Source organism: Callorhinchus milii, unplaced genomic scaffold (assembly GCF_018977255.1).
Source record: "Callorhinchus milii isolate IMCB2004 unplaced genomic scaffold, IMCB_Cmil_1.0 Scaffold8, whole genome shotgun sequence".
Taxonomy (NCBI): domain Eukaryota; kingdom Metazoa; phylum Chordata; class Chondrichthyes; order Chimaeriformes; family Callorhinchidae; genus Callorhinchus; species Callorhinchus milii.
Window position 1 is genome coordinate 3,542,318 of NW_024704749.1, and position 26,224 is coordinate 3,568,541.

Sequence of the window (26,224 nt, forward strand, 5' to 3'; positions counted from 1 at the left end):
TGCTCACTGGCCTTCTGCGAGTTGCCGTTTTCGTGTGGGGGGGGTGGGGGCGTTTAAATGGGAATGAGAATTCACCCCGCACATTTGGCTGTGGGGCCCACTCGTGATATCAGTGCAGAGGGAGTGTTCTGTAGGGAGTGTCTCCTCGAGGAGAGTGAATGGAGCACAAAACACAGAGACAAAATAAACCAAACGGTTTACAGCAGTACCTCCATCGGTGCTGCTTTATAACCCGTTGCATTTTGTTTCATTTTCATTTATTTTATAGCAAAGAAAGAAACTATGAACGCTGGAAATTCAACAAAAACTTGCATTTATATAGCATCCTTCGTTCACCCGGGTTAGTGTCCCGGAGAGCTTGACAGTGACGGAGTCTGACACCGAGCCAGGGTGAGAGGGTGACCGTAAGCACGATCAAAAAAGGAAGGTCTTTAGGCACGATTTGAAGATGGGGAGTGAGGGGGAAAGGCAGGGGGATTGAGGGAGAGAGTTCCAGAGTTTGGGGGCGTAGTGGCTGAAGGCACGGCCACCGATGAAGGCACAGGAAATTCATATCAGATCAGCCAATGTCGGGAAATGTCAGAACTTGACACTAACAGCTTATATAATAATTTTACAATAATAAATAATACTTGCATTTGATTTGTGCCTTATCATTTCGTCGAGATGTCTCAAAGCACCTCATAAGATTTTGCTGTTCAACGTAGTGACAATGCAGTTGTAGAAATATACAGCGCCCTTCAAGTAGAATAACCTATTGTGAAGAATAGAAGTTTTATTCAAAAAATATTTATTAAAATGTCATGCCTGCCAATGCTGGTTTTGAAGGGTTAAGCCTAGCTTTCCCTATCCAGATGCTGATTCACCAACTACCGACAGATGTCTTAACATTTCTGTTTTTATTTATTAGCTAGGTTTCACCCTTAAAATCTAGCATTCGCAGGCGTGACGTTTTTGAAAAATCTTTTTTAAATAAAATTTCTGTTCATCAGAATAGGTTATTCCTTCGTTGGCTTTGATCCCTGCAGCAATTCGCGAGGTATTGCTGTGCATCTGCATCCAAGTGCTGCGTTCGCCTATTAGCAAACGCACAGTCACTCCACTTAATAGTACATCCTGTGAAGCTCTTTGAGACGTCCTCCCCACGTGAAAGACTGGGTACCAAATGTAAGGATTGTTGTTGTTCTTATCTCTTGAGGGTAGAAGCTGCCATCGTCGCCCACAGCACTTGGAGTGGAAACTGGCAGAAGCTTAAAAACCCTCTTCAAAATGGCAGGAAGGCAGACAGGCCTGAGTAACAATCCAGCCTGGAGCCTGTCACCATGTATTTGTGAGGTTAGAGCATCCGTCAGTCTGGACGGCAGTTTTGTGTAGACAGCAGCTTGTGGGTAGAGAGAGAGAGAGCACAGCCGGACATTCAGTTAATACCTTTGGGTTGCTCAGTGGTGCTGTATCAAATGTAATTTTGTTGTTGTTGTCGTCGTTGTTGTTTCAATCCGTTGCTCTGCGTGACAGAAGAAATATCTTTTAGCACCAATACACCACTACTGGGCATCCCAGAGACATTAACTGAATGTTCAGCTGTGCAAACCAGTCTGCAAACTGCCACTGACACAGAATCTGACCCTGATGTTCCTCTCCTGTAAACTGCCGAGTTCCTGTTGTTTGACTTGATAGTCCGGGGAAGCGAGTCAGACATTGAGAAGCACTTGCTTCAGGCAGAGAGAGCGCAAAGCTGATGATAAGCCAGCCGCCCCGATAATAATAATAATAATCCTTGTATTTGATACAGAGCCTTATCACGTCTTCGAGACGTCTCAAAGCGCTTTCACTGTAAAGTGAAATGACTGTATATTTTGTGAGCGAAAAAAAAACGGTGGATAGCCTTAGAACATTAGCGTCACGTAAAATACCTTTTTGCTGACAAATCCAGTGTGTAAGTCACACACGCGCTTGTGCATTTCTTACGTGTTTAGCTGTAAGGAGGGTTTAAGAGGTCAAGGGAGCAGCTTCTCTGCCGGTATACCTGTTTTGTATAACTGTTTTGACAGTAAATTTGCTCTGTTTTAATTGTTGCTGCGAATACGTTTACCTCAGCTGCGAGCAGCCAGATTCTGGGATTTTGACTGGTACAACTGGAGCTGAATTCACAAATTGCTAGAGCGTTGCGAAGCCCAGTGTATTAAAGGGATCAAACTGCTGGAATCAGAGACGGGCGCTGCCTTTTTCCAATGGCTTGTGCTTTAATTGGGTCCATCCAGTCGGTGCATTGAACGAAAACACCACTATTTTCGAGCAATTAAAGTCACCTTTAGAAAGGCCTCAGGTTAAAGATGCCACGCTCTCTTTGTGGTGTCTCACCCACAGACTGACAGCTTGCTGAAGACAGAGAGAGCGACAGCCACACAGAACAGATGGCTTTACAGGAGACTGAAATACCTCCTTGCCAGTCACACGGCAACAGTTCTTGTTAATTAGAGCACTCCATCACGTGACTTTCACTTCTGATTATTACTGATCCGGCGTTTCCAATTGAATTGACGAACTGAGCAACAGGACAAGGTGAGTTTGCCGTCCTTCTTCTCCCACACGAGAGTAGCGTTGAGTTTCTCACGAGCAGGGTCTCGGGGATTAAACGGCCAACGCGTTGGGGGCAAGTTGCAATAATGGGTGCTGTGTTCATTAGTTTGTGTGTCCCATGAGTGCCTTCAATCCTCTTCCTAACGCATTTGGAAGTCGGCAGAATTCAACTGATGAAGAAGGTGTTTCGTCTGATTTCTTTGTCAGTGAGGGAGGGGGTTTATTGCCTCTGTGATCACGGCTTGTTCCGATCAGTGAAAGCAATTGACTCGGTGGAGTAACCAGTGATCTACGAATGTGAGAAATGTGATTTGTGATGTTTATTTGGTGATCGCAGTGATTAGATTAAATTAGATTGGATTAGATTTGATATTGAGTCTCATCTCTGTACCCTGGGTCAGGGAATTCAGTGCAGGAGTTTGCAGCTTGTCTGATCGAAGTGTTGATCCTAACCGTACAGTACGTGCAAACCTGCCAGCCCCTGAACTGCGGCTAGATTTAAATCTGTCCAGATAATAATAATAACAATAATAATGATAATCCTTGCATTTAATATAACGTCTTATCACGCCTTTGAGACAGACGTCTTAAAGCGCTTCACAGAATATACTGTAAAGTGAATTGACTGTATATTTTTGTGGGCGAAACTCGGCACCCAGTCATGCACAGATGTGGTTTGAGCACAGAACTTGAGGATACAAAAATAACAATGCCCCAAATAAGATAGAGAAATTGGAAGCATTTTATAACCTCCACCACTTTGTCCCTGGAAAGTCAGGTAATGCTGTGTCAACTAAACCTCTCAAAGATATATATTGAGATGAATAACTGAATGGTTGAGAATGGAATTGAGGGTTATAAGGAGAAACGGAGCTGATCAACTGCTCCGTGGAATAAAGCTGCTCCAGGGATGAATGATGCTGGACAGAGAAGCAGATATTCTGCTGAATTTGCTTGAGGAGACAGAGAGAGAGAAACTGCAGGAGCTTTTCTTCCAATGTTAAATAAGTTATAATAATAATCCTTGCATTTGATTGCACCTTATCACGTCTTTGAAACATCTCAAAGTGCTTCACAGAGTATGCAGTAAAGTGAATTGACTGTATATTTTGTGGGCGAAACGCGGCAGCCATTTGCGCACAGCAGTGTCCCACAAACAGTCGTGGATTGAGTCACCAAACATAGTCTAAGAGTGGCTGAAAGTTGGCACTGCTTACACATGCCCACAAAATATAGTCAATTCACTTTACAGTATATTCTGGGAAGCGCTTTGAGATGTCTCAAAGACGTGATAAGGCGCTATTATCAAATGCAAGGATTAACATAATACTGAGGCAGATTTATTATTATTATTATTTTTTAATTTTAAGGGATTATTAACCCCAGAAAAGCAATCTGCCAACCAGGTTCCTACTTACTGCTAGGTAAACACAGCCGTGTGGAATAAGAAAACCTGCCCAACGTTTCACCCAGGTCCCAGGAATTGAACCCAGGTCCTCTCGCTTGCGAGGCAACTGCTCTAACAACTAAGCTTCCTACGTGGATGGAACAGGCTTGACGGCCATTTCTTGTTCCATAAATTGATTTGCTGTAAACCAGATTCTGTTCAGTACCTGTTGTTCAGGGCAAGAGGTCCATGGAGCAGTTGATCATCTCTGTTTCTCCTTATACCCCTCACTTCCATTCTCAATCATCTGGTTATCCATCGTAATGTATATCTTTGAGAGGTTTAGTCCACACAAATAACTTGTTTTTGTTCTGTCGGCACCTCAGGCAGCATCAACTTCCATGGTTGCACACTACAACTCACCAAGCCAGTCAGGAACCTAGATGACTTGTTCGAAAACTGTCTTTTCTCCCCCACATTCAAGCTATGACCCGCTCTGCCTTCCCTCACCTCCGTAACATCGCCCGACTCCACCACTACCTCACCCCTCAGGCCACTGAAACTCTTGTTCATGCCTTCATCACCTCCAGGCTCGACTCTGCAAACGTCCCGCTTGTCGGCCTTCCCAACTCCTCCCTCCACAGGCTGCAGATAATCCAGAACTCTGCAGCCCGTGTCCTCTCCCGCACCAAACTCCGTGACCCCATCTCCCCCAGTCTCGCCCGACACCCCCGGGTTCCCTATCCTTCAGAGGATCCAGTTCAAGATCCTGGTCCTCACATACAAAGCCCTCCATGGTCTCGCCCCACCCTACCTCTGCGACCCCACCCGCCCCACCATTAGCGGGAGAGCCTTCAGCCACTCTGCTCCCAACCTCTGGAATTCCATCCCCCAGTCACTCCGCCTCACCCCTTCCTTATCCTCCTTCAAGTACCACCTCAAGACCCTCCTCTTCGACCATGCCATCGGCCACCCCCCTTCCTCTCCCTTCCCCCCCCAACCTCAGCTCGAGTCTGAAACGCTCTGTTCTCTGTCCAGCGCCTTGGGACGTCCTCCCGACGTGAAAGGTTCTATACGAATGTAATCGTGTTGTTGTTGAAAGAAAAGTTGGGATTGACAATTAATTATTCCAAAGTCTGACTATGTAACTTTTGTAAGAATAGGATTAAGAATAATAACCTTTGCATTCGATATAGCGCCTTATCGCGTTGTCTCAAGATGTTTCAAAGTGCTTCGTAGGATTTTACCGTGAAGTCTAGTGACTGTGTGTGTTTGTAGGTAAATACTGTGAAAATCCAGCTCATAATTGGATAATTGGAAACCCTCAGGTTTACTGAACCAGTGAAGACAATGCTTTAATATTCTATGTTGTAGGTCATTGCTGTCATCAATCTTGAGTCTCTCCTCCAACATTATGGATGCTGCTTTGCCAGCTGAGTTATAATTTTCAGGCAGTGCGTGTTTTCATCAACTTCTATAATTGGGTGATAGACTCAATGACTGCTAAATGAGTGATGATGTGAAGCTGAACGAGTAATTGAGAATAGTCCATGTTCCGTTGTAGTTGTGGTAACATTGAGACAGGAAAACAACGATTGCATTGTCAACCTGTGACTGGAGCACAAATTCAACTGTTTCGTAACCTTGCTTACAATGTGCAATTACACAGGTGGGCCTTGGTCAGATCTTTTTGATCCTTGTATGGTTTGGATGACATTACCTCAGTAAAGAGCCTTTAACTGGCTTGTTTTCGGTCATATTTGCCCTCTCCACACTCATTGGCTCCCAACCCCTCGCCTCCCCTCACACCAGTGTCCACTATTAAATGTAAATTGTATTATTTCATAATAATCCTTGCATTTGATACAGCGCCTTATCACATCTCCGAGATGTCTCAAAGTGCTTCACAGAATATACTGTAAAGTGAATTGACTGTATATTTTGTAGGCGAATCGCGGCAGCCAATTGCACACAGTAGTGTCCCACAAACAGACGTGGATTGAGTGACCACATATTTTTTGTGTGTTGTATTCTATTGTTTGGTAAATAATAGAACAAGACTGAAAGATGTGGCATTGTGACAGGTTAGGTGGAATAAAAACACAAGTTCTTTCTGGGAAATGTCAATATTGCCTGTACAGGGAGTCCTGTTGCTCAGTGGTTAGAGCACTCGCCTCGCAAGCGAGAGACCTGGGTTCGATTCCCGGCAGGGCGAAACCTTGGGCAAGTTTCCTTACTCCACATGCCTGATAATAATCCCTGAAGAAAAAAAATAATATATAAATTGGTCATTTTCAATCCACGACTGTTTGTGGGACACTACTGTGCGCAATTGGCTGCTGTGCTTTGCCCACGAATATACAGACAACTCACTTTACAGTATATTCTGTGAAGCGTTTTGAGACAACTAGAACACGTGAAAAGCGCTATATCAAATACAAGGACTATTATTATATTATTATTTCTCCCACCTTGCTGTCTATCACTGGGTAACAAGCTAATCTGTTTTAAGGGTATTTATTGAGCAGATTTTTACGCAAAACTGAACATCTGGGAAATGATAACAAGAGAACACATTAATGCTGCCGACAGGTTCAGCTTCATTCATAGTTCCGTGTATAGAATTCCAATAGACCAAATGGACGGCAATTCCACCTGGGTCTTAGATTCACTTCATTAATATAATGTAAATGGAGTAAATCTAGGAGTAAATTAACGGCAGAGTATTGGTTAGAGCGCTCGCCTTGCAAGCAAGAGGACCCAGGTTTGATTCCCGGGCAGGGCAAAACCTAAGGCATGTTTCCTTACTCCACACACTTCCGTTTGACTTGCAGTGAGTCGGTTGTAAGTCAATTGGCGAATCGTTTTCCGGGGGTAAAAATTTGGTCACTTAATCCATGACTGTTTGTGGGACACTGTTGTGCACGATTGGCTGCCGCATTTTGCCCCAAAAATATACAGTCAATTCACTTTACAGTATATTCTGTGAAGCGCTTTGAGACGTCTCAACGATGTGATAAGGCGCTGTATCAAATGCAAAGATTATTATTACTTGTATTATTATTATTAGGCAATCAATAGTAAAAATTTCACGTGTGGAATACAAATCGATCCGCTTGACAGAATCGTGTGGGACCTTGAGCTGGAGCGGGTGGGAGCTGAGGAATGGTGACCAAAACAAGACAGGTTTTCAAAGGGGTGGGGGGAGGAATAGAGATGTGGAGGTGGGAAGGCAGAGGGCCTGTGGGACAGAGTGCCAGAGAGCGGGGGCAGAACAGCTGAAAGCTCGCCTACTAATGGCGGGGACCGGTGGGAGACGATGAGACTGGGACAGGAAGCAGCAGTGGATGGGGGAGGACAGTATCCTGATATACAGAGAGGATTTGCGTTAAGCTCAGTGGCCGCAACACATTGCCAATAAATCCAATGCTAAAAGTCTCCGGAGACTGAGGACATTGTTAGAATCTAATCAACTCACTTTAAAATCTATAATTTTCTTCAATGCAATTTGTTTCGATGAAGTTGTTAAATGGATGATTTAAACAGGCTGGTGTGGCGCGGATTTGGAGATTGACTGTTTTCATCAGGTCGTGGCGATCTTTCAAAGGTAATTGAGCTTTTGGCATGATTCGATTAAAATCTGAGTCACAGCATGAGTGCAGTGTAACACAACAGGCAAATACTCCGGGATAGTAATAATCCTCCCGTTTGATATAGCGCCTTATCACATTGTTGGGACGTTTCAAAGCGCGTCACAGAATATATTGTAAAATGGATTGACTGTGCATTTTGTGGGGCCGAAACACGGCAGCCAATTGCGCACAGCAACATACAGCACAGTAAATCTTGCACAAGTCTGATCTGTATAAATCGGAAAATCGCCCACGTCGTACGTCTGCCCAAGTCCTGTTGAATTTCCTATCAAATCCACTTAAATGTTTTTGCGTTAATCGTATTAACAATTCTTCTGTTAAAGCTGCTGTGTAACACACAAGCTGCCTGAACTGCCGGGCCACTTAACATGCTTAGAAATGATTATTTTATAGGTGGCTTTGGTTGTGGACACAGAGAAGGTACATTCTCCCATTGAAAACAGTGTAACCACGAGTGCGAAATTGATCTTTGTCTAAGTTATTATAATCATCCATACCTTTGATATTTTGCATCAGGAGGACGTCTCAAAGCATTTCACAGGAAACGCTATGCCATGACTGTTTTGTAGGCGAATGTAGTGGCCTAATTGCCCACAGCCATGTCTCACACTAACAGCCATGATTGAATGATCAATGTTGTTTGCTGGACTGGCCAGAACACAGGTTTAGATTCATTTCCCTGCCCTCAGTTCTCCTGTGATGCAGTGGGAGTGAGTGCAGAGATGTGTTATAATTCCATTACTTTCAGTCGGATTTTATCATCTGTTTCTTTTGCCTGTTGTGGCAGGAGAGTGTCATAAAAGAGAGGAGATTAAGTCATGCCGATGTTTGTCAATCCCGCTGCTGTAATCACCGTTAATATCGGCATTTAGTATCCCGATTCGCCAACTGATCCAATTCAAGATCCTCATTCTTGAGTTCAAATCCCTCCATGGCCTCACCTCATCTTACCTCTGTAACCTCCTGCACCCTCTCGCCCCAGTCAGTCCTCTACTCAGTGAACACCAATCTGCTTCATGTCCCCCGGCCAATCCTCGCCACATCAGGCTCTGTTCCATTTCCCTTGAAAACCACTGTTATCACACCCCTCCTCGATCCTTCTAACCTCTTACACTACTGTCCCATTTCCAACCTACCCTTTCTTGCTAAAGTCCTGGAACGCAGGGCGAAACCTTGGGCAAGTTTCCTTACTCCACACAGAGCCTAATAATAATCCCTCCAAAACCAAAAACAATAATTAAATTGGTCATTTTCAATCTATGACTGTTTGTGGGACATTGCTGTGCGCAATTGGCTGCCGCGTTCGCCCACAAATATACAGTCAACTCACTTTACAGTATATTCTGTGAAGCGCTTTGGGACGTCCTCCCGACGTGAAAAGCGCTATATCAAATGCAAGGATTATTATTATTATTATTATTATTATTATCAGTGGGCAAGTTTTCATGCATTCTGCCCCCGTTATCTGGTCCTCCATCCCGGAGTCCCTCCTTCCACACTTTTAAAGCTGTCTTGTGACTTATTTCCAGTCAGCTTTTCTCCACCAAATCTCCCCCCAGCCCCACCCACCCAGAAGCAGCGTAAAGCGCTTTGAGACATGCTTCCGACGTGAAAGGCGCTGTGTAAATTGTATTGAATAATAAGGCTAGAGCAGTGATGCTTAAGGTAATGTGGCCGCATTGCTGCCGATCAGAAACTGCATCTTCTCAGAGTGGATTGGAGAAGACAACAACAACAAATTACATTCGTATAGCATCTTTCACGACGGGAGGACGTCCCAAGGACAAATAGACAGAGAAAAAGACATTAGAAGATGTGATGTATCAATTGAGAGAGAAGTTATAGGGGGAAGAGAAAGACACCAAAACAAATCCCAGGTAGACAGACAAAGCGATTAATCGCAGGGAGACGAGGAGAAACATATTGAGAGGAAGATGACGGGAGCCGGAGACAGAGATTGGAATGAGAGAATGACAACGGCAGACAGAGTGAGACAGAGAATCACAGGTGGAAACAGATGTACTTACACATTACTGTGGAAGGAAATATATTAATCCGTCTCCAAAAAATGCTGCTTTTGGGTTTAATAACTTGAGTAATCTGCAGAGTTTGGGTTTGGTGAAACAATGTGTGTTGCTCTTTGCTTCCATTTTGCACTCTGTGCAATCGGGTATGTGTGTTATGGGGTTTTATGTTTTCATTATTCGGCATCGTTAGCAGGTATCGTATTAGCGCAATGTGAAGTGCCTCAATCCTGCTCATTAGGACGATGGGTAGGTTTGAATAATTCCAACTAACTTCTGATTGTGTGTCTGAAAATAGCACTGGGTGTATGCTAAATAGCTGTTTATTGGCAATTGCGACATTCCAGTTCCCTACGTGAGGGGAATTTAGTGCAGCAAATCTATCTAAAATGTATAACGTGCGCGGGTTGAAAACCATCCCCAGAGACATTATTAGTGTGTTTTGTTTACCAGCAGAACGGTACAGATAATGAGATCCCATTGCTGAATGCAGAGGGTTTGAGATGTGTTCCCCCTGGCCGTTTCGGTGTCAGGACACCCTAAATAATGTAAATACAGTGAATCCACCGGTATAACCTGCCTCATTAGAAAGAGGGTTTGCTTATTCAGTGTTGCGAGGCAAAACCTTAGGCAAGTTTCCTTACTCCACACTCACGCCTCTGTTCACCAAGCAGTAAGTAGGAACCCGGTTTTTAGTTGATTGGCATATCTTTTTTCCAGGGTTAATAATCCCTTCAAAAAAAAAAATCATAATTTGGTCACTTCAATCCACGGCTGTTTGTGGGGACGCTGCTGTGCGCAATTGGCTGCCGCATTTTTCCCACAAAATATACAGTCATTTCACTTTACAGTATATCCTGTGAAGCGCTTTGAGACGTCTCGAAGACGTGATAAGGGGCTCTATTAAATGCAAGGATTATTATTGTATTATGGACCCTGACATTTACCTACTCCAAAAAATCATAAATCAGCGGGCGCAGGAAGTGGTGTCAGTGGTGACCTTGTGCCCCTGAAGTTGTCCATTTTGTCTCCTGAGCGCTAAAAAAAATATATTCAACTTCCGGGTCACTAAGTCACTGGGAGTGACCTGGGAGTCAGTCATTTTGGGCTGGTGTTTTGTCTCTCTCCTCGCAGGCACCGTGAGGACTCCCAGCAACGACAACAACTTGCATTTATGTAGCGCCCCTCGAGCAGGATAGCGTCTTCAAAGCGCTTATAGGACTGGTTGGGTTTGTAGGGATTCCGAACTGCCGCATTACAACAAGGCTGCACTGTGTTGCAGTCGGAGCTGATGGTTGCTGGCACCCAAAACAACTCCACCTACCTCTCCTATAGGACAGCACTGGATTTCTTACTCGCTGCCTCGCCTGTTTGCCAGCTATTGGCAAGGCGTTGGAGCCAGAAACAAAGTCATAGATTGTGTCTTCAAAACATCTAATGCACAGAGTGGGTCCCAAATTCCACAGGTGCCACTGGTCAAGATTAATTCACGCTCCAATTGCTGAGAAAATGTCTCCCAGCGATGGTTAGTTACGTTACTTATTTATTGTTGCTGCCGGGTTTCTTTTTTTTTCTTATATTTAGTGTGGTTTTATTGAGAAGCGGCCCTAGTAAATCCTTGGCGGCAAGGTTGTCTGTCATTTTAAAAGCCTGAAGGATTACAAGCAAACAAGAGTCCCTGTATTATGCGGAGTTCTGGCCGCAAACTCCCCAGTGAAGCTGCTTACAATTCACACCGAGCAAATGTGTTCACACCAGTCAACAGCATTAACATTTGGAACACAAGTTGATAGAGTGAGTGAGTGGTGTGTGTGTGTGTGTGTGTGTGTAAGGGGGTTGCTGTGGTAACAAGACTCGCGAGACGTGACATATTTACAAAGGGACGATGGCGTAATGACATCCTTGTGTTAACTGATTGCAGAAGCTGCAAATATATTGCACTATTGATCAGTGATCGGGGGAACTGTGTTGGTTGACAGGAAGTCAACGAGGAACTGAATTAGAGTGTGCGCTGGGATTTGTGACGTATTACACAGGGGTGCAGGAGAGAACAGCAACTTGCATTTATATAGTGCCCTTCACACAGGGTAGCGTCTCTGAACACTTAACAATGGTGTAGTTTGCCGCTGAGCCGGGGAGGAAAAGGAGGTAACTGGAAGCACGGTCACTCACACAAAGAGGAAAATCTTCAGGTGTGATGTAAAGAGGAGGCAAGGTGGGGGGATTGACTCAGGGAGTTCTGGAGGTTTGGGGAGCAATGGCTGAAGGCATGGTTGCCAGATCACCAGATTGGTCTGGATGAAAAAGGTCCTTCAGCCCGTATGATCTTATCCCTCCAGAACATCCACCTACCCTTCTCCTGCCTCTGCGTCAAGCTGCTTTCTAAATGGGTCCCAGTGTCCTGGCCTCTAGCACCTTTCCTGGCAACCTGTTCCAGTGTTTGGAGCCCCGCTGTGTAAAGAAAAAACATTCTGCTATCTATCCTGAAGTTAATATAATAATAATAATAATCCTTGCATATAGCACCTTATCACGTTGTTGAGGCGTCTCAAAACACTTCACAAGATACACTGTAAAGTGAATTGACTGTGTATTTTGTGGGTGAAACGCGGCAGCCAATTGCGCACAGCAGCGTCTCACAAACGGTCTTTATTTATTTATTTTTGAGGGATTCTTACCTTCAGAAAGCGATCTGCCAAGCGATTAACAACCGGGTTCCTACCTACTGCTATGTAAACAGGCGTGTGGAGTAAGGAAACTTGCCTAAGGTTTCACCCCACCCGGGAATCGAACCGGTCCTTACCAAGAATCTATGATACCTGGCCCCGATGAGGGCTTTGAAAGCATTCTTTGCCAGTTGAGATAATCTGGATTTTTATCCAACTCAAAAAGTTTATTTTTGAAATGAATAAACCCCAAATGAAGTGCCAAGGTCACAGAACAGGCGGCTTCAACATTCAAGTCAAGAAGAGAAAGAATAAGATTAAACGAGACGGTGATGTGAAGCCTGGGTTCTAAATGTCTGTAGATTGTGGGAAGACTAAAGGAGGGACAGAGTTTCGCAGCCTGAGGTTCTTGGAAATAATAAAAGTAATAAAAAGAAGGATCCTTGCGTTTGATATTGCACCTTTCATGTCAGGCCAACTCCCAGCTCCTGACATGATTTACTGTGAAGTCTAATAACTGTCTATTTTGTAGGCGATAGACACAGCCAATTTGTACACAGCAGAGTCCCAACAAACAGCTGTGAAGAGAATAGCTAATTCACATAGATTTAGAATCAATACAGTTTACATTTATGTATAGGGCCTTTCATGTTGGGAGCATGTCTAAAAGGGCTTGAAAATGTTGGCTGGGCACCCAGACAGGGGTTAGAAGCTGAGTGGGGTGGGGAAGGGCAAAGATGACTGAAAGCATGGTCAGTGAGCGAGAGCAGAACAAGATGGTGAGTTCTCATTTTGACCATGGAGGAAGATGTATACTTGGAGCCTAGACCTAGTTTTGGCTGCACAGACCTTTGTACCATTGATGGAATGCAATAAGATTGAAACCGCGAGAGGTTAGAGACTAAGAGATTCAACTCTCTCTCTTTAATCTCTTTAATCTTTAATTCTCTCACTCTAATCATAGAATATAGCTACAAGAGCACAGAGCTCTACTCTAGCTCTTGAGACGTTACTAACTGTATTATCCTGGGTCTCTGCCTAGATGTACCCTGTCTACAGTTGGCACACCCTGAGGCTGAAGGTGTTCCACAGTGATAGACACTATCTGGACACAATTTTGTCTTGCAGTGTGGGTAATGAATTTGACACGAAGTAGTTTCTTGGCTGTGAGTGGCTTCAATACAATGTCTGTACTGGATAGAAGTCAAGAATCCTTCCTGATTTCTCCCCTCTCCCAGGGGCACTGAAGCCATTTGTAACGTAATGTCTCTTACACAGGTCCCTGTGTGAGATCAGCTAATGAGATTGATGTCTCTCCTCTTGAAGTCTGATGCCTCTAATCTATATGGCCCTCTCCCGCCAGTGCTTGAGGAACAGTTTAATGCTTAACTGTTTCAGCCACGAATTCCTCAACACCGGCCTCGGTTTTTGTGAATTATATACACTAATGGAGCGACTCTAAGCGGGACAAGCAATAATAATGATCCTTGCATTTGGTTTACCGACTCTCACGTCAGAAGGATGAAGATTACAGTAAAGCTGTGGAGTCCTGTAGCTCAGTGGTTAGAGCACTCGCTTTGCAACCGAGAGACCTGAGTTCAATTCCAGGCAGAGGGCGAAACCTTGGGCAAGTTTCCTTACTCCACACAGAGCCTAATAATAATCCCTCCAAAACCAAAAACAATAATAAATTGGTCATTTTCAATCCACGACTGTTTGTGGGACATTGCTGTGCGCAATTGGCTGCCGCGTTCGCCCACAAATATACAGTCAATTCACTTTACAGTGTGTTCTGTGAAGCGCTTTGGGACATCCTCCCGACGTGAAAAACACTATATCAAATGCAAGGATTATTATTATTATTATTATTAAAGCTCACTGACTGTGTTTTGTGGGAGAATGCGGCAACCAATTTTCGCCCAGCAACGATCCACAAGTAGTTGTGGAGTGAGTGACCAAATTGATTGGGAGGATTGTTGGCCAGGACACCGAGAGAGAGAAATTCTCTGCAGTCCTTCACAATACATCTCAGTGCAAGGGCTCAGCTTGATCTAGCACTGAGCACTGCGTACAATCAGGTTCGAATTGGTCTCAATTCAACACCTTTTACTTTTGCTCTTGAGCCTTCTATTGAATTAAAACTCCCACTATAAGCACTGGAATTACTCCCCTAACACAACAAGAAACGTGGCTAATCCGTGAACATACTTGAGACGTCTCAAAGACGTGATAAGTTGCTGTGTCAAACGCAAGGATTTTTATTGTTTACGTGGCTTTGTGGATGGATGTCTGTGGATGGGTTTGAAAATGGACACGGGAAACTGTTTGGCTCATTCCTGTCTAATCCCTGCGTCTCTTTCTCTTGCCATTCCCAGGCGTGCCGGGACTTTGTGGATTTAGCCGAGACCCACAGTCGTAAGTGGCAGCGAGCGTTGCAGTATGAGCGCGAGCAGCGGATCCGCCTAGAGGAGACCATCGAGCAGCTGGCCAAACAGCACAACAGTCTGGAACGTGCCTGCCGTGGTGCTCCCTCACTGCCACCGCTCAACACACGACTCACCAGTGTCGCTCGAGGTGATGTGATGTTCTGACCACACGCAACACACACACACACACACAGGCTTCTTCCACGATCCTCTCATCGGAATAATATTCCTTTACCTATTTCATAATATTCATCATGGATTTCGCCCACAAAATACAGTCAATCCACTTCACAACAACAACTTGCATTTATGTAGTGCCCCCTCAGGCCAGGTAGTGTCCCAGAGCACTTTACAGTATAGTCTGAGAAGCGCTTTGAGACGTCTCGATGTCATGATAAGGCGCTATATCAAATCAAGGATTATTATTATTATTACGTTTGATACCTTGGCTTCCACGCCAGGAGGAGGCCTCAAAGCGCTTAATAGGATCTACTTCACAGGATGTACTATACAAAAAAATTGGACAATCCGTGGCTGCTTACAGTGTATCCTGTGAAGCGCTTTGAGACATCTCAATGATGTAATTAGGTGCCATATCAAATGCAAGTATTATTTTTATTATTGTGTATTTTAGAAGCAAACACACCTACCTACTTTTGTTTGTCTCTCCCCTCACCCCAGCTTGGGTGCTCAGCCAGTATTTAATACCCACAAAATATGATACCTATTATTATTATTCCCTCCCCCATCCTAACAATATCAGATCTGTCAGAGGTCCCTGCACTCTATCAATGCTGTGGACCCAGCAGTTATAATCTTGTGTGTTTTAGAGGGAAAGCCATACAGGCTGAGTAAAGAGTAATTGCATTTAATCAGTGATATGGTGAAGGAAGCTATATGTTGTTTGCTCTAGTAATTACTGATGGCTTCTGATGGTTAAAAACTGGTCAGATATTTTCATTACTTTCAGAATGCTCCATTGAACCAAAGTAAATAGCTGATTGCTTCCTGCACCAATATGCGATATGCAGCAATGTTTACCTGGGCTCAATACTGAAATGAAGTTGAGCATTCTGTAAGTGAAATGCCTCAGTGATCAGCTTTTAACCCACGGCAGTGTTATTGCTTTTATTAAGGTGGAGGATGTCAGAGCCGTGGAATGGAATGTTTTTTTTCCAATTTTGCATCAGGTTTCAGTACTTCTGAGTCAGGTATAGCTTGGGCAGACACAGGATAAAGAGAGGTGAGGATGGGACAAGGGATGGGGAGGGCAGGTCAGGGTGGCAGCAATACTCACATGGAAATACAGAGTAGAGGACGAGCTGGGTATTCTCAAGGGTAAGCTATAGTTTGTCTGAGCAACGGGCTTTGGGTTTTAGGATTTCGCCCATAAAATATAGTCAGTTCAATTCAAGCTGAAAGTGTTGATTCTTTCAAAAGTAAATTAGATAGATTTGTTTTAGGCAATAACATCTTGGGATACAGTATATAGTCTGGGACACGACATGTGCAAGCGACTGCCAGGATGGTGGAAAGCGAACTGGATGGACCTTGGTCTTCTTTCGTCTAGAAATTCTTATGTACTTATGTTTTTACTGCGAAGGTTTGGCATTTCTATTTCCTGAGGCAGCCCTCTTTGTGTTTTCTGACTGAGCACAAATGAATGCTTGAAAAGGGAGGATTGGTTGATGGATCGATACTCTGGAAAGCTGGTTTAATTTACATTTGGGGGCTTTGCCCACAAAATACACAGTCAATTCACTTTACAGTATATTGTGCGAAGCATTTTGAGACATCTCGAAGACGTGATAAGGCGCTATATTGAATGCAAGGATTATTGTTTGTGGAGAGAGTCCATGAAAGTCGCAGAAAACGATGGATGACTGAGTGAGGTTGGGGATCATAGACTGTTTAAGGCATGCACTAGAGGGGCAAATATCCTCCAGGGGTGAGAAAAATGCAAGGATTGTTTAGCGTAACTTATATAAACGTTCCTGTAATAATAATAATCCTTGCACTTGATATAGCCCTTTATCACGTCATTGAGACATCTCAAAGCGCTTCACAGACTATACTGTAAAGTGAATTGATTGTACAGCTTGAGGGTGAAACTTGGCAGCTAACTGTATTTTGATAATCAGAATTTCTAGCATTAATGCAGCACTGATGAATTTTAAGTCCTTACCTCACTGTCTTCATCACTTGCACCCACTTCACAAACCTCTCAGAAAAACTGTTTAACAACACATTAAACCGCAGGCTATTGGATAGAATGGATTCTAAATGCTTGTTGGTAAACTGAATGCACTGTCATTCTGTGAACCGCGCTGCATGTTGTCAGTGGAACAGCTGGAATAGCTCAATGAAACTAACAGGCTTATTGTCAGGCATCTGTTCCCATGTATTTAACTGCATCGCAGTTGAGAATTACACCTATTCCACACTCATATGAGCGTGCCTGTAATATTGGCAAGTAAGTGCTAGGTGTGAATGTGATTGCCAATGTTACAGCATGGATTCCTGTAGCTTAGTGGTTAGAGCACTCGTCTCGCAAGCGAGAGAACCTGAGTTTGATTCGCGGCAGGGCGAAACGTTGGGCAAGCTTTTCTTTACTCCACACGCCTCTATTTACAAAGCAGTAAGTAGGAACATGGTTGTCAGTCGATTGGTGGGGGGAATCGCTTTTCCGGGGGTAAAAAAATTCCTTCAAAATAAATTTAAAAATTATTTGGTCACTCAATCCACGACTGTTTGTGGGGCACTGTTGTGCGTAATTGGCTGCCGCGTTTCGCCCATAAAAATATACAGTCAATTCACTTTACAGTGTATCCTGTGAAGTGCTTTGAGACGTCTCGAAGAGGTGATAAGGCAAATGTAAGGATTATTATTATTATAATTATGATTATTACAGAGTGGCATTGTTGAGATCTCTGTGCCAAGGCCATTACAATCCTTGCACTTCATTACAAAGATGTTTGGGCTGAAACTCCAGTCAGTATTGCCCTTTGGCATTGCCGGATGAATGGGATTTATAATCACACATCACCGAAGGCAGCTATTAGTAACACTAACTGGGATTTCAGGCCGCTTGTCTGTTGTCTGTCCTATCTATCTTTGCTCATGATTCAAACATATGATAAATCAAATCCCTACATTGGATTCTGCCAAGCGTGGATTGCTTCCAAGTGAGCTATATTGGCATTCATTGCATCTTTTTTGGCGTAAATTAAGTTTATAGATGAGTTGATGAAGTTGGTTACTTGTTCAGTGTCATAACGGAATTGATAACTGTGTATAGCACAGGGCCTGTGCAGCTAGGGCTCCTGTACTGAACATCTAGGGTGTCCGCAAAGTCCTCTTACACCGACTGTTACAATACAGTGATATGAGACTACGGAGGAACTGAAACAAGCTGTCAGATAGGCATTTCACCTTCGCACTCCATCATGTTACGGGAGATGTCACACCAAACATGGCGATGGATCATTAGCTGCCATGAAAATGATGGGGCTCTCTCTCTCACACGCACACAAACACACACACCCCTACCTGCTTACCCACCCACCCATCCTCTGGACGTCTAAATACAGTTAAATCACTTGCACTGAATACAATGAAATAACTTCTAAATACAATTATCATCGTAACTGCTGGAGTTTAACCAGATAAAAACCGTATAGCTTGCCATTTGAGAGCAGTGTCTGGCAAGCTTGCACACTGCTTGTCCAGCTAGGACCCCCTACCTGTTAGGGCTTTGGCTTACAGGGGTAACTCCAGCTTCTTTAAACCTTGTGAAGAAGAGAAAGGTTGTTTCTTCTTCAGTGGTAGGCATCTCATTCCAGCCATTGATTTACTGCTCTGATTTGAAACGCCGGCTGAATGAGAAGGTTTGGACATTAATATGTTGGGTTAATATGCTTGACCTTCGCTTGGCAGAGCCGCTTAAATGCTCTCAGTGAAGATAGCCTCTTGGTGAAAGTAGGATCCGGGACAGCTTGTCTGACCCACCTTGTGATTCTTGTGAGACTGTCACGGGTGACTTGCGATGTTGATGAGCAGGCAGCACAGATGAGTGATTGTCAGCCTTGGGGCTGATCACAGACGTGTTCCTCGGAATCACAGCCAGAGAGACAGACGAGAGAGAGGGAGAGAGAATCGTAGACCTGCACAAGCTCCTGACACGATGATGGTGAGTATTCGTGAAGATAAAATGAAACACAGAAGGCAGGAGGCTGGGACATGGCTCTGTTGTACTCTTCATCCACCTGTATCTGAAATAGCATTTCAGAGTAGAGGGTGAGGGTCATTTGGGACTCAGCTTGTCTCCTTTCATCAGATGCAGCAGTCGTCTCTGCTCCAGGTCAATACAGTATCGCTCTACTCCTTTCGGATGCCTAACCGGCTTCAGAATCATTTGGTAATAAACTTCCCTCGGAGCGCTTTTGGGAAAACAACAGGTTAGAAACAGGAGGAGGTAGCTCAAGCGGGCAGCAGAGAGGGAAAGAGAGAGAGAGAGAGACTATTGTTTATTTACTTGACTTAATTCGCGCTGTGGTTTAGAGCAGCGAGATTGACAGATTGGACTCAATCCCCCAGGTATTTTCTCACGTGTCACGTCACATGCCGAGGGAGCAGGTAGGAACGTTCCACCTTTGTCCCTGACTGGGATGAGATCCACAAGCAATCTCCCGAGCTGTGTAAAAGTCAGCGAGGATGCGTTAGAAATGTAGTGTTGATCAACGTGGGCTCTTAGAAGGTTGGTTCCCTGAACCTTATATTTGTGATCTGCTCTCACCGTCTGACCTACTTAGAAATTCGTGCTGTGTTATCCTGTCACTGGGACTCTCTGGGAGCTGAGATATGACCGAGTTCTGTGCCAGGTCATGTTTATCCTCAAAGGCATCGCTGTTCACATATCTGATGCCCCATTCGCCGACGAATCCAGTCATTATACTTTACAGTGAGACATCTCCCCCCCCCCCACCCCCACTCGAAGTGAAAGGCACAATATCAGGTGTGAGGGTTATTAATATTAAAATAAGATTTTTTTAAAAAAAAATATTTTTAAAAATGTAATAGATTTCTAAAAACAATAATAGTTTGGTCGCTTCAATCGACGACTGGCTGTGGGACGCCGCTGTGCGCAATTGGCTGCCGTGTTTCGCCCCCAAACATCCAGTCGATTCGCTTTACGGTATATTCTGTGAAGCGCTTTGAGACGTCTCGAAGACGTGATTAGGCACTATATCAGATGCAAGGATTACTGTGATTATTATTATTTTGTTATTCTTGTGAGTGGAATTTTTTTTAAAAATACTGAATACCGTGCGAGAGAGAGTCACTGTGGTGAAATGAGCATCAGCCATTTTCGGTTATTTCTATTCCTTATCTCTGCACAGCACGTGCCCACCCATAGCCTGATGTAGAAGTGAAACAGTGGAGAATAAAGATGAGAGTGAAAAAAACGAGTGATTTCAAGGTTGTTGTAACCTTTCCCAAGAACCCGATTGACGGCTTCACACTGCTAAAGCTCCCTCTTCGCGGTTTAGAGTGGCTTTTGTCTTGCTCGATCAGATAATCCTTTTTTTTTGCTCCAATGTGAGTGGCAATCCTCGTGATTATTTCCATTTCCGAAACCAACCCTTAATGGCCTCCAGTCACGGAAAAAATACATCCAGCAGCTGGGTGATAACATTCTGTCACCGGTATTTGACAGAGTAGCTGAAAGTGGAATTGTCAGCAGAAAGTACGTACAGAAGTTGACAAGAAAAATAACTTTCTTTCGGCAAGTTGTCCTGCATAGGATATCCCATCACATTGAAGGCACATGTTCATCAATAGCTAATGAGGAGACTCTTCTGTTTAGGGGCATGGCTGCTGCGGGGCATTAACTAGGGCCGGAGTTTTTAAACACGCAATCATATATCCGAGGCTTGGTATCGATTTGATTGATATACACAGAGGTAAGTAGCTGTTGCTGAAGCTCTGTGCTGTTGACTGGTGCTGTTCACTGTTCAATGGCCTCCAGTCACAGAAAACTGGGTTGGGATGTGTTCCTGGGTGGGTTATGCAGTGGTGAGGGCAGCAATGCTCTGATGCATTTTACTCAGAGTTCCACTGCTCACCAAGTGGCTTATGAGGAAGTTCCTCTTGTCAAGCGAGGGCTCAAACCTGTGCTTGTCAGGGATGCAGGGTCTATTTATGGGCTGACATGGCTCCAAGTTGACATTATCAGCCCGGGGATCGACATCAAGATCCTTGTCCTCACCTTTAAACCCCTACAAGGTCTTGCTCCTCCCTATCTCTCCGACCTGCTAAAACATAATCAATCTGTCCACTCCCTCCACTCGGCGGGCACTGGCCTACTCCGTGTTCCCCCCCCACACACCCCCCCCCCCACCCCCGGCCCTGCCTGCACTACCATCGACAGTCTCTCTGCCATCGCAGAATCCTTGTGCCTCACCCTTCTCCCTTGCCTCCTTCAAGGCCTATTTCAAGCCCTTCCTCTTTGACCGTGCCTTCAGCCACCCTCCTATCTCCACACCCCCTACCTCTCTTGTTGCCAACTCCTAGCTCAGGAGCAACCGCCAATAGTAACGAAAGAGAAAGGTCAATGACACAGAAAAATGGAATACTGAGTGAAAAGAACGATTCAAAAAGTGAAGGGAGTTTGTCCCAGTGTCCTGGCCAACAATTAATCCCAGATAAAATAGATCATTCACTTCATGACTGTTTGTGGAACATTGCTGTGTGCAAATTGGCTGTCTCGTTTGGCTTCAAAGCGACTCCACTTGATGGTAAATCATGTGAAGCATCTTCAGACGTTCTCCCGACGTTTGTCAAATGGAAGGAGACTGTTTTTTTATATAAATGAAGGATGTGATGCAGTGTGAAGAATGTTTGATGTAACATGTCTCCCGGAGGCCTCTGAACTACAGGGAGGACTATGTGCCCATTCAGCCTGAAACACAGAGCAGAGCAGATGTGTTTCGCTGTATTGTGTGACGCTGGCTCTGTGTGTGCCCTCCGATTTCAATCTTAATTACTCCAAATGATTCCTTTGAAGCTTAGACAATTAATGAGCTTTCAGGAATGTGTAGCTGGTCCGTTAATTTGACGCAAAGACTTGTTGATTTTATCCCGACGTGTGGGACTTTGTTTTTAAGAGGAAGCAGCATCATTGAGGATCGTTAATAAACATCAGCGACGCGTGATTGTAGATTGCTGCCATTCACAATCTCAGCAGTAAATTTATTTCCATGTTCGTTCCTTGGCAGCTCTTCAGACTCATCTTATCCTTGAGTCTTATCGGTCTTTACCCCCAGCTCGAATGCAAACCCGACTGTCCAGCGTCTCGAGATATCCTCTCGACGTGAAAGGTGCTATATAAATACAATTTGTTGTTGTTGCCTTCATTGATCCTTGTTCATCCATCAATCATCCTTTCCCTCAGTCTCCTTTTCCTCAGCCCCTCTTTTTCCAGACGGAATAATCCCTGAAAATTAATAATAATTTGGTCACTCCCTGTTTGTGGGACTGCTATGTGCAGTTAGCTATCACTTTTGTTCAGTAATATACAGTCAGACACTCACAAACAAAGACAGACAGACAGAGACAGACGCTTTACAGTGAAGCTGTGAAGCTCTTCGAGATATCTCTATGATGTGATAAGGCGCTGTATCAAATGTAAGGATTACTATTATTAAGCATCCTTCATTCTACTCGTTGGTCTTTATCTCTTGTGTGTGATTATGTGTGGGAGTGGGGGGGTCATTGTGTGCGTGTGGTGGGGGGGGGGAGAGATTGTGTATGTCTCTCTGTTTGTGAGTGTCTGTCTCTGTGTGTGTCTCTCTCTGTTTGTGAGTGTCTGTGTGAGTATGATTGTGTCTCCCTCTCCTCTGTGTGTTTATGGGTGTGCCTGCGTGTGGCTCTCTATGTATTTGAGTGTCTCCATGTGAATGTGTTGTCTCTCTGTGAGAATGTGTGTCTCTCTGTATCTGTGTATGTGTTTGTTTTGTTCTTTGAGTGAGTGTGTGTGTCTCCGTCTCTGAGTGTCTCTCTCTCTCTCTGTCTGTGTATGTGTGTGTCTCTCTCTGTGTCTCTGAGTGTTATGTGTCCCTCTCTGTGTCTGTGTGTGTGTGTGTCTCTGGGTCTGTGAGTCCCTGAGAGCTCCTGTAGCCTGGTTAGTGTCCTCCCCCCAACCCCACCGACCCTCAAAAAAGCCCACACAGGTTTTGTTAAACAAGCAATTCATTTTTTTTGTAACAATCTAATATGTGTTATTTTCTTATGTTTAGTTTTTATCAATAAAGTGAAAAAATGTAGTTTAGCAGTAAAATGTACCTCAATAGCACCAATCAACTCCACTCCACTCAATATTTGTCGAAGCCTGGCCCCCGCCCCACCCCTAACCCCACAATTTTCCACACAAACATCTAACCTCTCCGCAATTTTGAGCAAATATTTCCGCACTGTTCTATTGGCCCAGCTCAATCCCTTCATTCCTGTGTGCAGTACACTGGGGTCAATGCAGTTATAACTGTCTTGACTTGATGTATTTGTTAATTATACCCTCATGATCATCTATCACACCCTTCTGCGGAGATGATAATTGACAGCCGGTGGGGGTAAACTGTGGCTGGTTACTGCTGACATAACCAAACATAGGAGCGATTGCTGATAAATGAGCACCGTTGAGGCTATGCCGTTATGTCTTATCCTGAAAAAAACAGTGGTGCACACCAAAGGGATCAAACTCAGAAGGGGGCAAGGTCAATAGATAAGTGAGATTTAACTGCTTTATGTAGATGGTGGTTAGTTTGCCCAGGGAGCTAGATAATACATCAGCCTGGCTTAGTTGGTAGCATTCTCGCCTCCGAGTCAGAAGGTTGTGGGTTCAAGCTCCACCTCAGGACTTTGAGCTCACAGTCTAGGCTGACACTCCAGGGTAGCGCTGAGGGAGCTCAGCATTGTTGGAAGTGCCATACTTCGGATGAGACACTAAACCCAGGTCCTGTCTGCCTGTTCAGGCTGGATCTTGATGATCCCATCTCAAAGAGAGGAGAGTTTCTCTCCGGTGTCCAGGCCAACAGTCACTTCATGACTGTTGTGGGACATTGCTGCGGGCAAAATGGCTTCCAGGTCTGCCTACACTGTGCACAGTCACTACACTTTACAGCAAATCCTGTGAGTGGTCTTGGCGATGTGATGAGGCTGTAAATCAATTGCGAGGGTTGTTATTTATTATTAATATTGTTGTTATTAATATGGCCAGTTTCAGGAGACAATTGGTACCTTTCTGACAGCAAAGGGAGATATGTGAGACAAAACTGGCTGCGTGTACAGTTAGTGGGCTTTTCGGGCCCTATACATCGTGAACTCTTGTAAGAAAGATTTGACGAATCCTCAGAGCTCTTAAAGGGAACAAACAGCAATTATTGAAGCAGAATCTCCCCGGGCTTTAAATCCCTTTTAAATATCAGCGGCATTTTTTGTTTTTCCGCATTCCACAAGGCTCTCACTGCACATCTCGTTTCAAACCAATTGTGAGCTTTACACTGGAGAGCCACAGCTTAATTAGGCATTCAACAATCACGTTATTTCCCGGTCTGCTGCAATGGAATGGAGGTCAACGGAATCTCAAAACCACTGTGGAGTCCTGTAGCTCAGTGGTTAGAGCACTCGCCTCACAAGCGAGAGAACTGGGTTCGATTCCTGGACAGGGCGAAACGTTGGGCAAGTTTCCTTACTCCACACGCCTCTGTTTACCTAGCGGTAAGTAGGAACCTGGTTGTTAGTCGATTGGTGGATCGCTTTTCCTGGGGTAATAATTCCTTCAAAAAGATAATAATAATAAATTGGTCACTGCAATCCACGGCTGTTTGTGGGGCGTTGCCGTGTGCAATTGGCTGCCGCATTTTGGCCACAAAATATGCAGTCGGTTGACTTTACGGTATATTCTGTTAAGTACTTCGAGACGTCTCGAAGACGTGATAAGGCGCCATATCGAATGCAAGGATTATTATTACTGTACTGCTGCAACAAGACTGAGGTATCAGCTGTAACAGGTTGATCTCTCCCCCTTAGTCTTTTACGTCATTTCCCAGACAACATTGAGTACAGCAACAGACCTGATGAACTATCTGTGGTATCTGACATTCAGGGGTTCCCAAATAGAGGCCAACAGGAGGTGGGGAATAGGTAGACCAGTCAGTCAGTGCTTTAATTATTTCAAACTATAGTGTAACATGCATTTGTCCTTACCTTTACCATTTGTGCTGAAGGCAGATCATCTCACCTACTCTGGGTTCCCGAAGCTCTGAGCAAAATTCAACAACTACTTGCATTTATATAGTGCCACTCACAAAGGTAGTGTCCCAGAGCGCTTGACAGTGGCGGAGCACCACGCCAAGCCTGAGGGAAAGGGAGATGACCATAGGCACGGTCATAGGAAGGAAGGTGTGACCTGAAGATGAGGAAGGAAGGGGCAAGGTGGAGGGGTAGAGGACGAGTGAACCAGGATGTAGTGGCTGAAAGCGTGGCTGCCAATGGTGGAGCAGAAGGCATAAGGGACAAGCAGGAGGCCAAAGCCAGTCGGACGGAGGTTGTGGGTTGGGGGGTTAAGCAGGTTGGAGAGGTAGGGAGGGATATTAAAACGAGTGTGAGGATCTTGAAATCATAACTTGTTCCCTTCTTCAACCCTTCCTCTGATCTAGTCTGGTCACCCCTGTGTGATCAAGCCAGACACGTTTGTTATTTAACAGGCCTGAAATTTTCCAGCACATGACAGCCGTCTACGGGATAAAGCATCACAGCTTTGCAAGGAATGAGGGACACAAATATCCTTTTATAAGCGTAGAGTTGTGAAGCATTCATACTATTTGTATTGTATTACCGTCCAGCGCCTTAGGACGCCCTCCTGATGTGAGAAGCGCTACACAATTGTAACTTTGCGTTTAAAGAGAACAGTCAAACCCTGTTAAAATTTGGGAATTCGGGTCCATTAACTCAAACGGGGGCACGCTATAGAGATGGTCGCTTCTCGGCCCTGTTTGACGGGCTGCCGCTGGTCTGCACTTAGTTGGGTTGTGCTCGGTGCTCGGAGTGGCCTTGTGCACCTGCCCAATAAACAGACTCGCACTAAATCAAAGTGCTTATAAACAGCCTCCGACCTGCAGCCTCTTGTTTTAAACAGAAAGTTTTACAAGAAAATGACAAATGAGGTAATTCACGAACTGAGTGCTGTGCCCCCTCCATCATCCATCACTGGCCCGGTCAAGCCCAGCCACTGGTTCATCTCATGTGTCTAGAGCCGGGGTGGGTGGTGGGGTGGCTGAGGTAAGGTTCAGGCAGGAGTGAAATGACTTTTAATCTGGTCGTTTGATCCACATTCTTTTTTGATCTGGCCAGTATCCTGGGGCTGCGCTGTCTCTCGTTACGGTTCTCAGCCCACACATCGCCCTCATTATTGTGGAGGGTGGATGCACGG

The 26,224-nt window shown here is 44.7% G+C and overlaps 1 protein-coding gene across 1 annotated transcript in view; it reads left to right on the forward strand.

Annotated features, from left to right (window-relative positions):
* The window catches only part of LOC103188465 (oxysterol-binding protein 1), a 140,345-nt gene that overhangs the window by 83,475 nt on the left and 30,646 nt on the right, over positions 1-26,224 (forward strand). The window contains exon 6 of the mRNA XM_007908486.2: positions 14,686-14,884. Within this exon, the coding sequence (XP_007906677.2) occupies positions 14,686-14,884 (199 nt within the window). The remainder of the gene's footprint in view (positions 1-14,685; positions 14,885-26,224) is intronic.